Below are 24,137 nucleotides of genomic sequence, written 5' to 3' on the forward strand. Positions count from 1 at the left end.
TGCATTAATGAAAGTCTATCTACTTCGGCGTTGCATGATATTGATGAACTGAATTAACAACGAAAAATGACAGGGTTAGGAATGATCTATGATGGCGTTGGGCCATAAGTGAATATCGTTCACAAATTCTAGATGTATCCCACCTTGAAATGGAAATGGGAGTCAATTAATAAATTAATCTTAGTTACATCATGAAGCACATGATCTTTATAAAATTTTCAAATCAATAGCACAGATTCAAACTTTTTTTCACTGGTCTCAAATTGGCAGAAATTAAATAGATTAGAGTCAATTTTAATTCCTAATTATAATTTAACCATTGATACATGTAGGTGTAATTATCCCTTAGCATTAAGTTGTTCGGTAAAATTGCTTAAGTTGGACCTTTTCCTGACAATGTCAAAGGGTTTGCATTTACAGATTTATCATTTCAATTGTCGTTTCTCCTTAAAATATTATGACATTTGCAATCTGTACATCTATTATGTATTAACACAACCGCAAGCAAACTATTTTTAAATAGATTTATATCATAAGTGCCCGTTACCATTGCACTAGTAAAGTTCAACACCCCTTTACAAGGGTGTTCCAAAAAACTTAATGCAATTAATCATCAATTTCAAATATGTCATAAATAGAACAATTTTAACTACAGAATTTGCTTTCATAATGATACATTCCTTTACAGGAAGCAGGCCAGACGTTTGGTTGCAAGAAACATACTGTGCCACCGATTGATTGTAAATTTAAAAAACTAATTGTACGACTTAAATAACTTATTTGACACTTAAAATTGACTTGCAATTGATTGCAAGATTCTTCCAAAACGCCTTAAAACTATTTTACCCATTTTCACTCCTCTCTTCAAGAAGACCTTCCCCTTTAAATTGGGTACACAAACATCTCAAAATTCATTTCTGTACTACTCTAGCCTTCTGTATTAAAAACAAATAAAAGGTTGGATAAAGTATTCTATGGAAACTTAAAAGTGCCACCGAGATGTTGAGATAATTATCTTGGGAAGTCGACATCATGATAGAAAAAGGTCAGATGACGAGATCCCAGATCTCGTCATGTCGACATCTTTTAGAAGAGATGATCAGATGACAAGATCTTCTATCTCAACATGTCTACATCCAGTGGAAGAGATGATCAGATGACATGATCATGGATCGAAGATCTTGTCATCTCATCATCTCTTCTAAAGGATGTCGACATGACGAGATCCGGGATCTTGTCATCTGATCATCTCTTCTACAAGATGTCGAAATGACGAGTTCCGGGATCTCGTCATCTGATCTTTTGCTATCATGATGTCGACTTCCCAAGATAATTATCTCAACATCTCGGTGGCACTTTTAAGCTTCCATAGTATTCCATTTGTTAGTGTTTCCACGAGTAGTATCTAAAAAGTGTCACTCTCTAGAAAACCAGAGTCCCAGAAAATACCTGCCAACGTGCGTTTCAGAGCTTGTCTCTGTTTTGGTTTCTTGTGTCGAGCACCTGAATGAAGTAACCAACACAATCAACATGGTTGGGTCAATCACAAACCAAATACTATCTGGGGGTAGGTTTCACAAAGTTTGAAAGTGCGACTGAAATCGGACTTGACTTCCAATTGCGTACAGTTTGCTGCACATCACCGCAATGGTCAGGTTACACTCGACAGATGTGGTCGATTGCACATGTAATCAATGACATTCGGTGTCGAATATCACTTGCAAGTTGGCATTTAAGTACGACCGAGTCGCACTCAGCTCTCTGTGAAACACCCCCAGGTCATCTGATAAACTCAACAGTAAATAGGTGTTGTATCCGTTGCTTTTTTAATTCTAATAACTATCATCCTAAATTGGTTACTAAAAGTTAAATCAGCTGAATTACATAATTTCAATTAGGCATGCAGTAAGTACCACATTCAACCCACACAGAGTTAAAGAATTATAGAAACACCTCATGCTCAACCATATTGCAATAAACATGGATTATGGAGTAAGATAGATAGTTACAACATATAAGTAAAAAAAAAATGGCAGTAATATTACCATGCTTTCCAATATTCTACATGATTTGCACAGTAAAAGCAATCCTATTTTATTGTTTATATTTTATATATATATGCTTACATTCATTCTTGTATGATATCAGGAATAATTGCTCATTACTATTCAAGTTCCAACAGGTAATTTATTACAAGATTGTCATACATTCAATACAAGGTTGCAGCTTTATATGGAAATGATATTCAACCATTTTGAAATAAAATATTCATTCAATATATATCTTTAAAATTATCAAATTAATAAATTATTCATTTAATATTTAGTTAACCACTAATTACAATTAACTAATCAACTTTCAATGAATTATCGTTGATTATCTATTTTACATTCAATCAATCATTGTAAATTATCTACTAGATATTCCATTAATTATCTATTAAAACCTCACAATCCAAGTGTGAACAATGACTATTTGTAAACGAAAAAAAAATCATGTTTAAAGAATTTACTACTTTTTCTTGTTCTTTTTAAAAACCAAATAATTAAGCAACATAGTGCACAATTCAACTAATGAAAATGGCCATTTATCATATAATTTTAAAAGTTAAAAAAGATCCCCGGGAAGTAAATCTAATTATTTAGTGGCAGGCATTTTTGCAAATAATTTCAAAAACAAAATGTTGATGTCAATGACATTTTTATCCTTTTCTGTTTTTTTACTGTAAATCAGTTCTATCAGTATAACATTGTCAAATCATTGCAAATTTGAAAGATAACATTTTAGTCCATTTTATTCTCTTTTCTTCTTATTCTTTATGAATATCATATCAAAAGTGGCGGCAGCAGTGGAATATATTACATTCTGACCCTCTTTCACAAACTCCATTTCTATTTCAATAACATTATGATGTCTATACTCAGCTAATCAATTCCTTGCCTTTGATTGGCTACAAAGAAAGTTATGAGAATTCCCTACATTTTTGTGAAACTGAGCCCCGGTGAGTCATGCATGAAGCAAGAATCCCATGTTCGAAAATCCAGAAAAACCATTCCCAGGCCGATAAAATAAAAACCACGAGCAGATAGAAAAGGGAAAAGGGATTTGCAGGATAATCTCTTGCTTTTTTTGTGAGTGAAAAAGACGGAAGAATACCTTCTGATCATGTTGGAGTTACGCCTGTGCCACTGGGTCATATTAAAGATTTGAGGGCCTGACGGCTGTCCGTCAATATAAATCGGTCTACACGACCTGCCCCAACATAAAACGTTGACAAAAAAAATCGCCATTACGGTAGAGGAGGAAGGGATGAGGAAAGGGAGAAGTGGATAGATAAAATGGTTATATACAGAAACTCATAATAAAGTAACATCGGGGCGTACCTTGACAATTGTTGTCTCAGAGACAAATAACTACGTCTAAATCAAACCATGATTGGTAAAAAAGGGACAGAACAGGTGCATAAACTTATATCAATGAAACAAATACACAATAAATTCAAGGTAATTATCTTTAAAAATTATAATACGTCAGAATAATCACAAATGTAGTACATGAATATACCAGTACTATGCTACATAACCTAAAAATATCAGAATAACATATTAAACAGACACATGTATTTTAGTTTTAAACATCTCTGAATAAACTAAATTCACATTCTATATATTTTGAGGGAGAAATAAAGTTCTTCTGTAAAGTGAAATGAAGAGTATTATCTTTTCAACAAATTTTTCATGAAAAATAGGACAAATGTTCACAAATATTAAATATATCCAATGATTTTTTTTTTTGAGGGGGGTAAGTTTCTTTAAATATGGAATATATGGAATTTACATTGGACCATTCTTCAATGAATGACAGCATGAGGCAGCATCTTCTTTAAAATGTTATACAAATGACAATGATGATGTTAATTTCCCCAATGAATGTCCAGTGTATAACATATTCTTTGTGTTAAATACATTACATGTACATCATAGACATTAATATGTGACATAGAACCAACATGAAAATGGATGACGAATTGCACATGTATAGGCATCAAAACCTGTTGCTGTTTGAAATGAATTGATTCCAATGTTATTATCATACAGCCCAAATGCAACATCCTATTTCTTGTTTAACTGATGATGGCGATTACACAATTAGAGCTAAACTTGTAAGGCTACTTCTACAACTAATATGATTATGACTACTTCTACTACAACTGCTACTGTTGCTACTGCTACTTCTTCTTCGACTACAACTTCTACTACTACTACTACTACTACATACTCATACTAATATTACTAAACATGTACTTTCTTCTCTCTTCTTTTTTCTCTCCTCCTCCTCCTCCTTTCTTCTTCTTTCTTCTTCTTCCTTCTTCTGCTACCTCTTCTACTAACTGTATCAATAATATTTCTACTTCACCAAGGTACATGTTCAGGTACCTTGATAACAAATCTGAGCCATTTTGACCACAGCTTTTTAGCAGCAATCAGTGCCAAGAACAGACTGATGAGACCCAGGCTTGGAGGGGCAAGCCAAAGAATCGAATGGCCTGGACCTCATGTCATAAAGCTCTGCGATTGATCTTGACGCTGATGTCTACAATTGATTACACTGATTAATGTGTGTAATCAATCACAAAACATCACCCCTGCAATCAATCACCACGTTTCATGTTTCGCGGCCCAGAGCATTCCAGGAATCCTGCTCATTGTCAGATTCCAATTATTTGTAAAGTCGTGAGAGCTTCAAGAACCTGCCCCTCGAAATTCAAATACTGAAAATAAGATGTAGTGCACTTTGAGCTCTAAAAATACCAATTCTGTTGTAACAATGGGAGTGCAATTATAAGACGTAAGAAACTACATGACATACCTTTCCTGTAGTTGCATTCCGTTTGTTTTTCCTCCGGTACCGATGTTTGATGGAACAGCGAGAGCTGAAGGGAAAGGCAACAACTTGAGGATTTAATCACATGAACATGAAATATTATTTCTTAGTGGCAGGCTCAATAACCTACTTTTTCCATCTACTTGTATGCTTGTTGCTCTAGCATTGGCAGTTGTTTGAACTATATTCATATCATGTGCTGTAACAAAAGCCTTTTTCCCACAAATTTTCTTTTTTTTTCTTTTATTTTAAACTGTTATTGTGAGTTAGTTATTGATAAAAAGTTTTATGAAATGGGTCCTGAACCTCTCCAATTTTTCCATAAACAAAATAGGGGAGATCAGAAAATTCACAATCAAATCATGAATTTGGTGACATGACTTTTGTTATAGACCAAGACCAAAGCTAAAAGTGCAACTGACAAATTGGAAATATACAAGCGGCATAGTACGACAAGTATTATGCGTATTCACCCCGTGACAGCTGAGTATTTTGCTCAAGAAAAAACGGTTTCGCGGGGGATTCGGACAAAAGGCTTTTCATTGCCTTTCTCTGGCCTCAAGACCATGACGTCATGTTGTGTTTAGAGGCATTATGATTCCAAAGGCTTGTACACTGAAAAATGGGTTACCCTATTTTTCCGCTTTTCAGATTCTGAATCTGATTCCTTTTTTTTTAATTCACAGAAATAAATGACATTGACAATTATTCAGTGCTCAAATGGATGGAAACCTACAAACTCTTCACTAGAATTTTTGTAATTTTTTTCTTAGCTCTTATTGGACCTAAAGTGCCATTTCTAGAAACTTGAATGCAGATTATGATTCGAAAGCTGCGCCAAATACGCAGGAAATCTCGAGGCCAGTAAAAGCATTTAGAAGAAAGTCTATTTTTGAAGCCCAATAATTGGAGCTATTCTTAAGCAAAATACTCTGCTGTTAAGTGGTGAAAATGCATAAAGCTTGCATTTCCGTATTAAGTAGTTTATTAGCTTTCAATTGGTACATGTATATGATTTGTCAATTTCATTTTTGGGTCCGGTCTGGATCTTTAAGGCTTTTACAATGCAAAAACTGTGGTGCAAAGAAAACTACACCATTCACAGAGGACCACACCAGCGTTAAACTTCACAATGTCAGTTCAATACCCGCTGGTGTTACTATAACACATTCTCTTTGTCATTCTAATACTATGTGGTGTTTACGTTCAAACACCATGGTGTATTTTTAACACCTAATGGTGTGGCCCACTCAGAACACTAACTGGTGATGTTTTCACGCCATAGTTTTTACAGTGTAGGTGTGTTCATGTGATACAATTGATCTACTTTGTAAAATATGCTAATGGCAATAGCTCCTTATATTTATCTAATGCCAAGCTGCTAGCTTGAAATAATATTTATGGATTATATGCTAATCAAACATTATAGGATGCTCTATTTAATCTGTTTCTTGCAGCTTATTATATTATGGTATTATTAGGTAATATGCCTATTCGATTCAACTAGGTTATTGCTTTCATTTCTACAAGCATTAACATTTTGAAACTTTTCAACTTGTTTGCCATTTTTATTTTATCAATTAATCAATAATGGTGAATATATGAGTAATTTCCCTTTTAAAATCCTTTTTAGGATATAATTCAACAGAATCCTTTTCCCTCAAAGAAGCAAACCTGTATTAGTGTCATACATATTTTGATTAAAATATCCCTTACTTAATATGACATTTGGAAAATAAGATATGAAATAATAAAATGGAATTTAATTATTCAAGTAACTACATAAAGGCAAGAAAGCAAGAAGGTAAAAAAATACCTTTGTTCAGTAGAAATATGAAATAAAAAATGATTAAAAAAAAGTGATCAACAAAATAAGAATGTATATCTAAACTGAAAAACAATACTATGCTAGTATCACTTTGAATAAATAATATAGCTGTAATCAATACAGAAAATATTAGCATGGCAAATAAAATGTCATTATACAACGATATATTACCAATGTCATAACAAGTAAATAATAATGTAATAGAACAAAGATACCAAACTCAATGTTAAGAAAAAATTGAAAAAAGGAAATGGGTATTGAATGGAGATTGTGTTTGATGTCTTGAAAAAAAATGACAATTTAATCAAGATGTAAAGTGTATACAATAAATGAATGTTCAAAGGAAATGGCTAGGTTCAGGACATACAGCAATTGTCATTTCAATTAGAAAGCTATCACATTGACACAAAAAATAATTAAAAGAACTATTTAGTCATCTGTTAATACATATATATAAATAAAGACCAGATAGGAAAAATTCAATTGAAGTTCAATAATTTTAGTATTTTACAAAAAAAACAAGGATTTAGCAAAATATGTGAATGTCTATATGACATCAATAAAAACAAAAGTTGAAAAAAAAAATACTAACATGAAACAAAAACACAATAAACAGATAATACAATAGTTGATGTTTAATCTAAAAAAAAAATCATTCATGAAATAAGGGGTAGAAACTCACAAGAAATCGAATAAAGTAGAAAATCAACTATAAGGTTCTTACTTACAGGTATGTAAAATCTTAAATAAAGTTTAGAACACAATCAATGATTAAAGCTAAATTGGCATAAATCAAATAAAATAAATAACATTGATGAAAAGAAGAAAACTTTTGAAACTGTTAAAAAGTCCAATATGGTTGGTTGTTGTTGCTGTTTTTTTTTCTTCTATGGGGTAAATAAAGAGTACAATACCATGCTTGCTAAAAGTGTGGTTTATCATGAGGTGGTATGTAACAGTGTGTTCATCTATTGATATACAACTGCACGTTACACCAGCATTGTATTGAAATGTATTCACTAGGAGACTTTGTTTGGGAAGTGTTCCATGTTTGTTCATAATGTGTTTTCAGCCTATTAATATACATGTAATTCTCCCCCCATTGTGTGGAGTATGACCACACCTATACCCATACAAAGCGATTGCAACACTGTGCAAAACATACTGCAACAGTGTGGATACACTCAAAATATTTACTGCATTTACATGCATTGTTCTTTTCATTCCAGTGTACTTTAAGCTAACACATATGTCAGAATAACACTATATATCATGATTGCACTTGGTGTACAAATGCATAACCTCAAGGCAATATTGTCACATGTGAAGCAATTTGTGTGTGCAAGTTTTCGTATGTGCATGTGTGCAACATAAACATGCACATTACACTAGTGAAGAAACTTGGTATGTTGAAAAGCTTGATTGTATAAGACTATGATAACAGTCAAATAGGTCCGAGTGTAACATCGTATAAGGTTTTTTTAATTAAAAATTCCCATGTGAAGCAGTATTGTGGATGTACATAAACCTTATGTAGGCACTATGAAAGGGAGCAGTGTGATACCTGCTCAGTGCAAAAGGGATAGATTTCTGCTGAATATAGATATTTTTTTTCTTGTTTCTAAGAAAGATGGTAAATATCCTTATCTTCTAAAAATCTGGGCAGGTTGATTCTTAGGCCGTATTGAAGCAGTTGAGAGAAAAGTTCACATCACACATTTTTAAGCCTACAAGAATTCTTGATAGTACGCAAAATTACCAACAAAGATGGATTTGCGTATATATGAATCAACCTTTTATTTGTCATCTTGCAATGTAATGTAGATGTGGATACTGTGCATTCTACAGCACACAAAAAGTATATATAAATCAGATATATGTTGCGACAATGCAGATATACAACTGGTTTTAATACTAAACATTTCTTCAAAGTGTAGGTCACTGCGTGATACCACATCCATGGGGAATTTTTGATGGGGAACTACCATTTGCATGCAGAGTACAATATTTGGTGTCCAGTTACAATGTTGACAACTGAAAAAAAAGTCTGAATACTGGGATACTAGATGAATTTATACTTAAATACCTGTGGATAAATACTATATGATCCATTGTAGAAAAAGGGGGTTGCGCCAGGGTGCTACATAAGCACTTGCCCAATTGCCCAGGGCAAGTAAGAATTAGAGTCGGGCAAGTGTTTTGACGTATAGACCAAAACTACTTGCCCGAAATGGGCAAGCAAAATTGTCACAGTAAAATGACTAAAATTAGGGTCGATATGATATATTGACCCTAATTTTAGTCATAGCAGGCAAGATAAAATCACTTTGGAAAAAGAAAAGTAGGTAAGTTTATAAAACCAAAAAACTTTCTTTTGAAGAGGTGAAACTTTTTTTTTCAATGATTTTTTTGGGAGTATATTCCAACTATTTAAAGATTCACTTGCCCAACTGGGCAAGTGCTTCTAAAAGTTATGTAGCACCCTGGATTGCACATCACAATAGTGCACCACCGAGACACTTATCATGAGATACTATTCAGATAAGAGGGTAACTTCCTGAGCGTGCATTTATTTGGTAGCATACATTAAGATACATGTGAGTTGATAATAAAGGTACTAAGGTTTCACTAGAGAAGCGCAGCTAGTGTTTCCAAGGCACCTTTTATTTGTCATCTTGCAATGTAATGTAAATGTGGACAACAGTCAGGGCCTGGTCATAGCTGTTGGCGGGAATCATGCTCAGCAGCTTCTCCTTCTAATCCCCCAACGTCTGCACAGACTAAAACAAGAGGGGATTCATGTTCCGCAATGCTCAGATGGTCCAAGAACGCAGTGAATGTATTGAAAATGCCCGTCAAAGGACAGAGAACATCTTGGAGGTCTTTGTCGAAAATTGGTAAACCCGAACAAATAGTTCGACTGAGTTTCGGAGCCGACAAGAAATTGTGGATAATGATGTCCTTTGTCCAGAGTCATGAGCGAAACTGTTGTTCGGATTTTATGCCCGTTTTCAAAAAAGACTTCTTGAGTGTTCTTTGCCATGAAGGGCATTTTACAATAATCTCCATGTTCTTGAACCTTCTATACATCGCACGTAGAGAAAATTCCCTAGTGAAGGATCAGTGAAAGCTGCTGTGAAATCCTGCCTTCAGCGGTAATCTAAGTTTGCAACTTTTTCTTTGAATCCTCCACACAAAAAACAATAAGGAGTCAGGAAATCAACAGGGAAATGCTGCAGCAGCTAAAACCTGCAGACACTACCTTGTTCAAGGTACCCCAAAATCTCTGTCATAGATTTTACACAGATCCTTTGCTGTCTATATATATATATATATATATATATATATATGGAATCTTTCATGAAAAACTTTCATCAGCGATTTTCCTCGACTAATTCTCTCTCAGCCAAGCAGATGAAAGGATCTGTAGTAGCTCCTAACATCTGTCAGTGATAATCAATAACAAAACTTTTCATGAAAGGCTCAGATTGAGTGCCGTGCAGTGTGTAACTTAGTTCAGCAAAAAGTGGTGGCAGCGGTGGGATACATTTACATCTAGACCCCGTTTCGCCAAACCAGTGGAGTGTTTCATCCAGCTGTTTGTACGTTAAGAATGACTTTATGAATGACTAGTGATACCTTATTGGATGTAATGATCTGTTTCTCTTTCATGTACATATAAATGTACAGTACAAGAAGGTATTTCCAGTCGTGCGTGAAGTCGTTAGTAACTTAAGAACAGGGTGGTGTTTCACAAAGATTTAAGTATGACTTAGGTCGCACTTAAATGTTGACGCGTACATGATATGCAACGCGCAATCTTATTGATCAATACGCAGAAGTGCGCGTCCTCTTGGCATGATCTGACCAATGCTGTCATGTCTTTTATACTGCGCGCAACTAGACATTTAAGTGCGACTCTAAGTCATACTTAAATCTTTGTGAAACACCCCCCAGGTTTATGAAACACCCATCGGATTTATTTACAAAGGATATGATGCAAAACATATATCAGGAACTTCCACATGTGACTACTGTATTAAACATGCATATATCATGTTTTGAGGGGGGTCTATCACTATGCTGACATCTCATATATGGTTGCATTCCACGATTTTGAACATAATAATTAATAACACTTACAACAGAGAGACTTTCACATAGGTTACTGTATTGAGTAAGCATATATGGCACATTCCTACGGTGTACAGTGAGATATATTTTAGTGAAATATTAATTTTTTGTTTGCTCCACTAGAAGCATTTTTTCTATCAAGACATCTATTACTTCTTACCTGAATTACCTTCAGGCTCTGGCGATGATGATTTCTCTGTTACGTTCATTTAGGGATAATTGAACAGGATGGAACACATATCAGTCAGAACCTTATCAAATTTCATCTTCTTGTAGATTTGAATGTCTAACTCTATTTCTAAAGCTTTTTTTTAGTGTCTTTGGTGCCATTGAACATTGCAAGAGGGAAATAGCTTTTATGAGGTCATGTTAATTATAGCAAAGTGCCATGACCAAAACAATTGAGCAACTTATATAATGAGAGTGGTTCACCACTTGTGTTTTACTTATACTTTGAGTATGATTCTACCATTAAATGTCCCTCTTCTTCCAAACACATCAAATATTTTTGTTTACCTATTTGTTTTGCAGTATTTGTACAAAAACATATGTTAAACAGCACCTCAAAAATACTACAACTACACTATAATGCTACAAAAGAAAAGAAAGCAAAAATAAAACACATTTTAGACAGTTCTTGAGAGATAAAAAAATCCTTGCATTTCCTCATTAAATTTATCAAAAATTATAATGTAAGAAAAAATTTCTGTCAACTTCATAAAAGGCCAAGATATATTTTCATCAACAACTTTTGGAAAACCATGCTATCTTAATAAATACAAAATATCACAAAGGTATCTTTTGTGCTCTTCAAAAATAACAATTTCATTATTTGTTTTAACAAGAAGCATATTACTTTCCAATAAAAAAAGTGATTTCCATCAGTTAAAACGGAAAGAAATATGAAGCTGATTTAATCTCTACGAGTGTGCATTCTTTATTCTATAGTGCTTACTCTGTTTGGTTGTCTGTGATGGTATCAAGGGTGCATTATTTGAATCTGTGTTTGAGGTAGATTCTGGAAGACGAAAATTTGAAGAAGAAAGACTACTACTCCTAACTGCCGCAAACTTCAAGCTCCGTGAATTTTAATTGTGTGCTCGAGATATCGCACTAGAGAAGCATATTTTGTTCCAAAGAGTGCACAAGTGCGTTTGTAAGCACTGATTGTTTCAAGTAACATAAAAATAGTCATTGCAATCATGGACATCTTGGTTTAGCATTGCCCAATGTTTGAACCTTAACAAGCATAACTAAATAATGACTAATATGCTTTCAGTATTAAGTCCAAGCATAATATAAGGAATGAATTTAGTATCTGATGAGAACAAGTGACAAACAAATAGGAAGATATAAGAATAATAGTATAATAGAACAATTATCATTCATTGATACAATATCTGATATTATCATCATCATAATGCATGTTACCTGGAGAGTGTATCAGACACATGCCAAGGGGGTGATACCATATTTTGAACTGGGGTAGGGGGTTCATCCGTTCATCATGGCTGAGGGACTGACTATCGAATAATTGGGAGATCACATGATGGTTTGTAGATGATCACATGATCCACTGTGGTTAATCACATGATCAGTTATGGAGTGATTTGATGAAAAATGGGGGCAATTAATGGATGGATGAAGAAAAATATCAAACTTGAAGAAAAAGTGGGAGCTAGACTTTTGGTGACTCTGTAACTATCAATGAGCAAGTGGATCAAAATTTTAAGGAGAATAGCAATAAGAAAAAAAATTACAAAGTAAGAAATTAAGAATAGAAGAACACATTCATAGGAGACTTTGAATGAAACGAAAATGGGGGGGGGGGATTAGACCTAAAAGGCCAGAAGTAGAAAAAAGTAATAGACAGATCAAAAGCAAAGATACTGAGATCACAGAACGATGGAGTGAAAATTAAAGAATAAAGTAAAAAGAGGCAAAGGCTGAAGATGTGAAAGAAGACAGATGCAATTTAAAAAAAAAAAAGCAAGAGATATAAAGATGAAATAGAAGAATGACAGGAGATGAAAACGGCAGAAGGGGAGAGAGAAACTCATCGTAAAATTATGATCCTTCTTATTTTTCATTACACAAAAAATGTTTCTTCAAAAGGAGGGGGGCGATGATGTCGGAAATGAAAGTGTTGTTTTTAACGCAGATCAAGATAAGACTAGGGTTGTTTCATGAAGCACAACTAAGGTTTTTTTCACTCAATAATTGTTCTGAGCCAACCAGATGCAAGGATTTCAGTAGCTTGTCACAAATAGTCAGTGAAAATGACAATTGTGTTTCATGAAACACTCCCCACGAGATGAATCTGATTGACAGAAGAGCAAAAAATAAAAGAACAACAAAAGAAAGATGTCCTGATGAAGATGGGCGCTGTTGTATGATAATAATTTAAAAATAGAGATGGAAGAATAGGTCTTACGTACCATCCATGGTCGGGGTGTGTTCTTGCATAGGTATGTTTTCCCCGTTGGAAGCAGCGGGAACGGTAGTCGTAACTACAGAAGATTCATTGGCGGAAAAGGACACATGAAGAGAGGGAGGGCAAGGGTCGCCATTAGTAGGGGACACTGAATATCCAGAACGAAAAAAAAAGAGGCAGCACAGAAAAAAAAGGGACAAAACGACAACAACATACCACGCACAGACAGACAAGGTGAAGAGAAGGCAATGAATGGTTGTCGGGCGTCAGGGGAACGGGGGAGGGGTAAAAGTTTGTGAGATGGAGAGCAAAGAAATAAAATAAAATAAATATAGAAAATAAAAAAGAGAAATAAAAGAGAATGGGATAATGAAAGGGAGAAATTAAAAGAGAAGAGTTTTGCTGGCTGGATTTGACAGGCATTCTTCTTTGAAACAGTTGGACGACATGATGATGGTGTTGGCAAAAAAGATTTTCTCGACTAAAAATTGAAATTTTTCTTTTGTGTGAGGTGCTTTCACATGACTACACAGCTATATTCTGATCGGTGAAAGCATGCAGTTCCAAATAAGCCTGAGTCAAGAGAAAGTTAGCAACAGGAAATATTGTCATCTGTTTCCAAATAATTCCATCCAAAAATTCAAATAATCCAGAAGAAAATGGTGATAGTACCATAAGAAATCACTTTTCATGCCCTAAAACAATCATCTATCCGACTGTTCTTCCATTTTTTTATTGAGAAATAAAATGCAACTTGCAAGCAATTATTTTAGTATTCATGGAACAGGATGGTCAAATTTACTCCTTGAATACTGTCATGATCATTATCTTTGAATTTTCTTCATGATATATCTCTTGGAATTTATATGAAAATGTCATTACATTACTTTCTCATTCTGAATTCTGGTAATCATTGAAAATTATGTAAGCCCCATGTTCTGATCAAGTCTCAGGCTTATTTGGCAATTGAACTGTTTGTTTAATCCACAATCAAATTTTCACAAATGATAAGTTAGAAAAAAAAAATTTCTGGGTTCTCTTAACTTACAAAGAATACATTATAAGATGCAGATACAATATTTATGACTTTTTTCTTCTTACATGAGAAGATGAATTATTACGATCTAACTTTTTCTGGAATATAATATTCCACTATTTTTAAAAGGGGGAAAGAATCTATTTCAATCTATTAATCACATAGTTTCACAATAACATAATTTTTGAAGGATCAGCTGCTCAACTATTAAATGGAATTGTTTTCACAGAATCAGTCCTTATAGATTAATAACTAACAAATGATATTCAACAGAAATATAGTCATGTTTGTTTTCATATAATAACATTGAATATGGAATATATGTTTTTGTAGATTCTTTTTCTGTAAAGCTATTATATTTTTTGAAGGGCAGAATAATAAGCAGCAAATTAAATCATAAAAAATGATAAATGAATTGCACATTTATCAGCATAGTGATATGAAGCAACAAATGCACAATTTTGTCTCTTTTGAAAAAAAATTTCATTCAAATGTCAAAATGCTCTTCCTTATTCAAACCAAAAGAAAAAAATCTAATTCTTAACATCCACAGCCTGTTCAAAATCTTAATCAATAAATACAACATAAATCAATGAAAATGTATCAGTCCTGATAAAAATGATCATTTGTATATAATTACAAAATGTCATGTTAGCCAAGATATTTGAATAGATTGAAATAAATTGAGATTACTTCACAGAAGTGAGATGTATTATATATGTAGGCCCTTTGAAAGAAAACCTTCAATTTCATGAAATTGTTGTACAAGACCTCATTATACCACAACTCCCTCACAAAAAAATAATCAAAATGTACCATAGCAAATGCGGATACCTTAATAGAAACCTATAGTTTTAGACCTAAAATAACAGATTTCATAAAATAAATTAAGATTTTGAAACAGGTGTGGATTGAATCGGAGCAAGTTTGCAGGCAAATTAAAAACAAATAAGCAAATACTTATCAAATTAAATGAAAACACTGAAAAATCATGTAGGATGAAAAAATAAACATACAAGTATCAATTATAAATAATGGTTTCTTAGCTATTTCATTTAACCTTTAAAAGACTAGCTTTTTTTTTTACATTTGCCAAACAATCACAAGGTAAATATATTCATGAATAGCTATTTCATAAAGCAATTGAAATGCTGTAGAAAAAATGAAAGAGTTTCTACAAAATAATATGAAGAATCAATTATGGTAAACTAAAATCACTGATTAAAATATCTAATATGTAATAGATATTTTTCCTGTATATGTAAGAATAATAAAAGCAATATTACAAAGCCATTCATTCAGAGCAATTAGAAATTATTATACATGTAATTTGAATTGATTTTTTTTTATTTCTTAGTTTCATTTTATCTATATTTAAAATCAATGTCGAAAAATAAATGCAGATTGATAATGTCTTCATGGGAGCAGTTTATAGGAACTTGCCAGATGTATAATCTTATGATTTTTAATTTTTTACAGTACAGTTAGCATAAGAACTGTGCTTCTCATTTCATACTATTATAATTAGCAATATAATTTTTATCATCATGTCATTTTTATCTATATGAGATAATATTCTATACTCACATGATCTCTGTGTGAGTATTATGGCTGCTATGTTACAACTAGCTTTATTAAAGTCATATGCAATCTTGAATGAAGGAGGGGGGGAGTCTAATGTCTCGTATGTTATATTTAAAAAAATGGTTGTACCTACATGTATTTAGGTATAATGCAGTGCATGAAACCACTATTTTTGCAATATAAAGAAATTAAAATTATTTTTTATTGCATTGACCCATTTGAATTGCTCTAGATGATATGCAATAAGACTTTTTTTTTGCTGATGAAGTATCAAAGTTCTGAGTTTCCAATTTTTTCATATTTTTCCCAAGCAGATGTTATACTTTAAGAGCAGTTATGTTATTATTTTTTTTGGATTTTTTTTTTTACAGAATAAAGAAAGCAAAGCAAATGGATCCTCTTTTTTTGTCTAAAAATATGAATCCCCCAAACCACATGTAGACAGGCACTACAAGATAGACACCCCATCCCCCTATCCCTACCCCCTTCCCCTCCCCAACCCCTTCCCAGTACCTACATAACACCACATTGAGATGTACACATTCTATACTAATATTACTTGAATGTTGAAGTCTTCTTCAGAAATAACAAAACAACGCTTATTTTTTCTAATTACATGAAGTATAATTTGCAGTTCCACTGTATTGCGTTGAGCAAAATGAATATACACAGGGCCTTTGTTGGGAACTAGTTCTTTGATGTAACACGCCCTCCAAAAAAAAAAAAAAAGGGGGGAGAAGGCAATAATTATATGAATAGGCGTTGACTGATTAATGAAATTACTTCGAAAGGAGGGCAATAGTCTCTTCTACAGTTTTAACTTATAAATCTGGAAAAGAGGTACAGTATTTCCCAAAACGGAATGGGAGTCACTGAGTTTGGGTGATATTTTTTCTAATAAAGGGACATTTCTCTTAATTTTCCTTGGGGTTTTTTCCACAATGAAAAGAGACTTGAGCCAAATAGAACAAATGAACAAGATGCTAGCATGCATCTACACAACATCACCAAAATAATATAAAACAGTTAGTTATAAGAATAAAAAATTGCTCAGGCAATAACAACGATGGAGTAAGTAATAAAATCAACAAATGTCCAATAAGTTTATCATGAACGAGAAATTAGTATCATAATTTGAATGGTGAAACCAATTCCTGAGCTGGGATACCGAAAAACCAGATAAGTAATCAAAATTACGTATAGAACCAATGGAAGAAACCCTATGGTATCAGAGTAGTACATATTATTTTACTTTTATAGTAATTAAAAATCGTATATATGTAGAGTTCCTTCATTAATTTTATGCATATCATCACTAAATTGACAAATATTATTTGAGACATTACTATAAAAGACACAACCTGTATTTGCAGCTTTTAACAAGAATACTCTATATAAGTGAGAGTATGTTTTTAACAATTTTGCAAGTGCAGTATACAAGTTTCGCATGCTATTTAATCATATTGTTGGATTGAATGAAATTAGCAACATTTACATTTTATTTGTTTTTATTTTGGCACTTCTATAGTAAATCTTTGTGCTAAATTTCATTTTCTATATGTATATATACATTTTGCACAGCCTCTAATGCAACTATCTTGGATTTTCTGTTTACTAAACTCAGCAGTTGCTTTCATTTAGTGATTACAATTAATGTAGCATTCAATTAAATACATAACATCACGTTAGACAACATATCAAATGCTGTATTAAAGGATGAATCAAGCATAATATGGTTGGATGTTGGTTATACGATCTCTGAAAGCCAAGCAAAGTGGACCAAAAAATCAAGTGAAAAATGAAGAACATATAAATGATTTTAATAGGAACACAGCATGAAGCAACAAGATAGAAAAGATAGAAAACCTGTTGAAGAAGTAGGCGGTCGTTGCTTCTTCTTCTTTTGGCCGAAAATTCGGTTTTTGCGGACTGAGGAAATGCGCCGTCTGTTGAGGTAGTCCGCTGTAAGACACGGGGAAACGATACGTAGATGGTGGTTTTAGTGAGAGAAGAGAGACAAAGTTGTCCGATCGTCACGGGGAGAGAGAAAAATTATGGTTAGTGATCTTGTGCAGGATGCATGCAGGGGTTCAGCAGACGTGTTGAAAATCAAACATAATATCGAGCTGGGATATAGTTGTAGGTGCGTCGTCTAAAACAAGAAGTATCCATGCACAGGAGTTCTTGATAAATAATATCGCAAATACGGTGCAAAATCATTAAATCTGAAATGAAAATCACACAAGTTTAATCATGCACAAAATAAATAAAAGTTGGAGAAATATATCTACTTCTATTTGGCAGACGTTTTCAACATAACCATGCACTGATATCAGCTACTACTTCTTAATGGATGTATGTACTTCAATGTTCAGAAAGAAAACCCTGTAAAAATAATATTTACAATTTTACTAATGATGGAAAAAGTTCTGCGTTAATCCCACCCAGCTTGAATTCTTTCAAACTAATCTCATTACCGAGTTAATGGGGGGGGGTCCAGAGAGTACATTTACCTGTTATTTATTGGAACCAGACAATCTCAGTCTTATTTACCAATAAGGAAATTCAAGAAATCACTAATAAGGAGTTTTACATGATTCTGTGCCCTCTTCATTATTACAAAGCAAGTACCACCCCAATACATACTTACTGGTACATCATTACTTGAACCCTAATTTGATGTGTTCAATCCCCCTCCCCCCCCCAAGAAAAGACAATATTTGTAAACTTACATAGGGATATTAGAAGATACTATATATTGCTATTAAAATGATACATCTCTATAAATAGTTAAGACCGTACAGCCTTACACTTCTTTTTGATTTGTATTTGGACTTCTGTAAATTGGTAACTGAAACTCTAGAACTCAGTCTTTCAAAAAGATTTTGTGCGTGTTGCAAATATACATTCATCTATACACATCTTTAAAAACATCTAACCGAACAACCAAATGTTTGCTCTTAATTGGTTGAAAAACAAGTTATACTTGATATTTAGAATTGAGTTAAATTGAGTTAAATTACAACTCTTTCTACGACCCTTATCTACTTAAAGCTTCAAATATTGCTCAAAGTTAAAAACATGATGAATGGGAACAATTTTTGTCTACGTAAAAATATTTACCTCAAAAAAATATATAAAATATATATGACAACTACAATCAAAATTAGACCTGTGTCAAAACAAAATGAGGCAACAAACATGTATATACTTCAGACAGCTACGAGGAAACAAACTTTGTGACTATGCATGAGTGCCATGATTAAGGCCTTTTTTAGAATCTGTTCTATCATCACGATCACCGGGGTACAAAACAATCACAGATATAAACAATAAACTCAATAAACAAAACAATCAAGCACGAAATGATTCATACGTTTAACAAAACAATCATATAGAAGTGTAGGATACAATAAACAAAGCATTTTAATATTGAATGTTTATAGAACTTTATTTTTGAAACCAGGGGTCTGTTTCACACAGTTCATAAAGTTTTTTTTTTAAGTTGTGCATGACTTTATGAACGATGGGCTGTTATCATATATCTACATGTATATATGCAAATAGGTCTTCCTGTATGTCAGTCATTCGCTGTCATGCATGACTTTATAATTGCTTTGTGAATAACCCCCAAGCATTTCACATAGTTTCTAAATTTCTTGAGAGTTCTTAAACATGTTTCACTATGATTTATCCTGTCAGAATGCCCAGGGGAGCATTTCATAAAAAGACTTGCAGACATTTTACATCCAACAAGTCATTAAAATGAGCATGCTCTTTACTTACAAGCGATACTTAACCTAGATGCTTCTTATCCAATTGTTACTCATCATAGGAAGCCAATTTGGCTTGTGGGTGATGAATAGCAATTTGATGATAAATATAACAAAGCATAGCCGGCTTAGCGCATTAAGAATTCACAAGAAAATTAAAACACTCTTACGTATGATATTTTATTCTTTTCTGTTTTTGTAGATTTCAAGGCTATGTATGTGAAGTAGATACATACAATAATCACACACACACACATGCAGGCAGGCAGTTCCTATATATACTATGCTGTCTGCACAGGATACTGAACTGTGTGCACAAATACTACGATCACTGCATAGCAAGGGTAGTGGTTATATAATTTCATATACATTTAAAGTTTATTACACATTCAAAATAATTTGCCTAAATTTATTCAGATTTAATAAATAATGTCATCAACATTTTAAAAAAGTAACTCTGACTTTGTCCTATGTACAATATGTCTGTACATGTAACTCCTTGCATTATACATTCTACCATTTTAAGAAGGAACAAAAATGGTTTAACTTTGCATTGGTTAGGTTGTTTTAAAAACAAATCGCTCGACACACTTTTTTTAAACAACAAAGATAAAGAGATAGGTGACGATGATACAAAAGACACATTAAGTTTTAAAATATTTAAATTATTTGTCTTTTATGTTGTGAGAGACAAAGATTACAAAATATTTGGGACATAATTATTAATAAGATTACAAACATTGAAATTAGACACTGCAATTTGTCAAATATACAAAAGTTATTGAGAATGTGTTAGATAATGACTGCAAACTGATATTCTTTTTAAAATTGATTTTTCGAAATTCAATTGAGCAATTCCATAAAATAACTGACGTTTTTGTACGACCAACCCCAAGGTTCCTTTATTCCTTCTTCTGTTTATCAACGACTCAAGTCACAACCACTTCAGGGGATTGTGAAATTTTATAAACGACTCAAGTCTTAACTGCTTCAGGGCGTTGTGGATTTTTATATGAACTAAAAAAACAAAGTCACATCATTTCAGAAATGTTTCCCCCCTTTTTTTTGGGGGGGGGGCAGGTTCGGAAGTACATATTTCATGGAATCACTCAATGGATAAAAGAGGAGAGAGATAGAGACATTGAGAGACAGAGAAAGGGGGGAAAATGTGGAGTGAAAGTGAGAAAGAGGAATAATAAACAGAGAAAGGCATAAATGGAGATATAAGAAAAAGATTAACATGTTGGAGGCTGAGCCCGCATATACGCGGACTGGAGTCTATGGAGAATAATGATAATATAATATGGTTCATTTTATAGTGCAGCTACTATAATTGCATATACTCTACTGCGCTTGATACTTGGTATCATATCATTACCCCAGCTGTAGCTGAGCCGCCATATAGGCGCTAAAGCATTCAAGGAATAAATCCTACTGGGTAGCCATTTACCTCACCTGGGTCGAGTGCAGCACAATGTGGGTAAATTCCTTGCTGGAGGACGACCCGCCATGGCTGGGATTCGAACCCATGTCCCTTTGATTAAAACCGGGATTCGTTACCACTAGACCACGGCGCCCCCACATAAAAGCACAATCATTCCGCCTCCAACACATTTAGCAGAGGAAAGTGAGTTGGGTAGAGGATAGATAGGAGGTAAAGGAAAAAAGAACAAAATTAAAAACACTTGATCACTGCACCGTAATATCAAACATAACATACCATTATCGCAGCCACATTGCTTGATCTTATCCACATCGACCACATCCTCGTGGCATGACTTGCAGTAGAAGTACGCCCTTTAGCAGAACGAAAAACATTTAAGCTCACAATGAGGTTACGATATATTTCCAGCTGCCTATTCAAAGATGATTTATACAGTAAATATCAACTGGAAATACAGTGAAGACTGTATACAAAGTTGTGAAAATACAGTGAAAATTGTAAAATCCACCGACAAAATCGGTCTCTTTATCTAAGAGCATGTGGTCTTTAGGAACAGGTTGCTGTGATACATGATGCAAGATAATATACTTTTCAAAAGAAACACAACTTGTGAACTTAATAGATCGATAGGTGATTCATCTATAAGGTAGTCACTAAAGCAGGCAAGACTGGGTTTCAAAGATAAGCCTGAGTCGAATCGATTTTAAAATCGGTGTTCGATCGATGTCATCGAACACCGGTGCAGATTTTGCAAAATCGGTGCATCGAAAAAAAAAAAATACGTCGGCCGGCCGATTCGTTTGGTTTACACAATCAATCATCAAAATATCAGTAATGTCCAACTTTACTACTACTTACTTGATTTCTATTGCCCCCAAAATGAAACCGAATGAGTAATTATGATGCTATTCACCATTAATTTGAAGTTTATTTCGATCATAGTTCGAGTCTTACTCGTCTGCTCGTGCCGAGATAATTTATGCACGATGAATTCATGAATGGAAGTCATGGCCACCGATCGTGCATGCGCAGTACTGTTCTTTAATCAAACCAGAAAATGGCCGGAAATTGACGCGATCAACATAAAATAAATCTTGCTTTCATGAACAATATTAAAATCATGACCATAGAACATTATTTAATCGTAATATTTAACAATAATTTGCATATGATAATCATTAATATGAATTTAGAGCTTGATGTGAAACGTTTGTATTTCGTTTCAATTTTCAATGGCGGACATCTCATGACGATCGACTTGACTTGAGTCGAGCTAGTGCACTTGTCTAAAAAAAATTATCATCACGTCAGTATTGATTCTCGAACATTGTCTACATGCAAAAACTCTGTTCAAGTTCGTAATATCACCATATAATAACATTTAACATGACAAAACAGAGAAAATTGCGTTTGATATTTTTCCCCATCAATTTGAAGCTAGTTTGTGCCCAACTTTGGGCTCTGATTTCATGAATGGGAAAATATGTCATACGTCATCAAACACGCATGCGCATTGTGCTTATTTTCTCGGAGCTTGGAGGAGACGTCCAGAGATGGAATAACAATAGAAATAATCCCAGTATTATGTCTTCCATATGAACATAACATACTTTGCTGACATCGTCAATATTCTTAGTATGACCATAAAATCTTGTTAAATCGTAATAATTTAGATGAATTTAGGGCTCGATTCGAAACATTCGTATTTATTTTGATCGCATGCTCAATTGCGTCTAAAAAACTGGATTGTCATTATCAGGATTAATTCTCGAACATCGTCATAACTCATATTCCACAATCTTTCCTCACAATCGTTATATCAGCATTGAATAGCAATTCAAATGACCATCCAGAGAAAATCATGTATTTATTCCCATAAATTTATTTGGAGCTCATTTTGGATCCAACTACACAATCTCAGGCAAGTTACAGCGCTCTCCGTTGATTGCACTTGTTTGCTGGCGCTGACGCCAAGCATGCCTGTCGTTTCGGGAGAGTGAGTGTACGGAGCTGCGGACGGGGCTGGTGAATGGACTGCGAATGCTAGTCGACCGAAAATCATTCGGATCGACTCTGCGTGATTCATGTCTTTATTATTGTTTCATTTTGAACTTATATGTTGTCATCTGCAAATATCATTGTTGAAGATATTTTGGGAAGAATTCTGCTTTGGTCCCGGCCTTTTTTGTGTGTTTTGTGATCATGGAAAATACAAACGAACTTTGCTCTGTCATCTGCTTGTGCAACGCTCACCCGGCCAACGCCAGCGCATACCGTCAGTGCGTATACGCATCGACGCAAAAACAAGACTAAATTTTCCCCGCCTTCAATATTCGATGCATCGATGTTCGATCGAATTAGAGCTGTCGAACACCGGTTTTCAAAATAATCGATATGACTCAGGCTTATTCAAAGACTGTTGTCTCTAAAATCAAGTTATTTGATTATTTATACATGAATGCAATTATCTGGGGGGGGGGGTTAATATCTCTCTTTTTTTTACATTACTCTTCTTTTCTCAGATATCTTTTTTTCTGTATACAGGTATATATATCTCTCTCTCTATAATTGAATCTCCCTGTAATTGACAATTATTTTGCCTCAATCATAATTGTTTCAGCATTCATAATGTAGTTGCATACCAGCATGCCATTTCATACATACATAAGTCCAACCATTTTTTGTTGCAATAAAGCTTCTCTGTATATAAGGTCTTTGGTGCTTTGACCTTTTACCTCTTGACTTCCTGAGCTGACGGGGCAACAAAGAATCCTAGAGTTCCTTCTTGAATACGGACGTGTGGACCCGGGTTGATAGCAATGCTGCATCATGGGATAGAATACATGGACAAATGTTGGTCATGTGATCAGATAGTGACAATATTCATGTTCTTGAACTACAGATGAGTTTGCATGTACATGTATGATCATATATTACATGTATATACAGGCCATTAACCTATACTAGTCGTCTAAGGTCATCTACCTTAACATGACGGTATCCTTATACCACTTACAGTA

The 24,137-nt window shown here is 33.8% G+C and overlaps 1 protein-coding gene across 1 annotated transcript in view; it reads right to left on the reverse strand.

Annotated features, from left to right (window-relative positions):
- The window catches only part of LOC121432229 (calcium-activated potassium channel subunit alpha-1-like), a 96,114-nt gene that overhangs the window by 25,984 nt on the left and 45,993 nt on the right, over positions 1 to 24,137 (reverse strand). Inside the window, exons 11-18 of the mRNA XM_041630082.1 lie at positions 23,853 to 23,939; positions 21,394 to 21,470; positions 17,767 to 17,862; positions 13,285 to 13,356; positions 11,802 to 11,864; positions 11,007 to 11,042; positions 4,870 to 4,933; positions 1,450 to 1,503 (exon numbers count right to left, since the gene is read on the reverse strand). Coding sequence (XP_041486016.1) covers positions 1,450 to 1,503; positions 4,870 to 4,933; positions 11,007 to 11,042; positions 11,802 to 11,864; positions 13,285 to 13,356; positions 17,767 to 17,862; positions 21,394 to 21,470; positions 23,853 to 23,939 — 549 coding nt within the window. The remainder of the gene's footprint in view (positions 1 to 1,449; positions 1,504 to 4,869; positions 4,934 to 11,006; positions 11,043 to 11,801; positions 11,865 to 13,284; positions 13,357 to 17,766; positions 17,863 to 21,393; positions 21,471 to 23,852; positions 23,940 to 24,137) is intronic.

Source organism: Lytechinus variegatus, chromosome 18 (genome assembly GCF_018143015.1).
Source record: "Lytechinus variegatus isolate NC3 chromosome 18, Lvar_3.0, whole genome shotgun sequence".
Classification (NCBI taxonomy): domain Eukaryota; kingdom Metazoa; phylum Echinodermata; class Echinoidea; order Temnopleuroida; family Toxopneustidae; genus Lytechinus; species Lytechinus variegatus.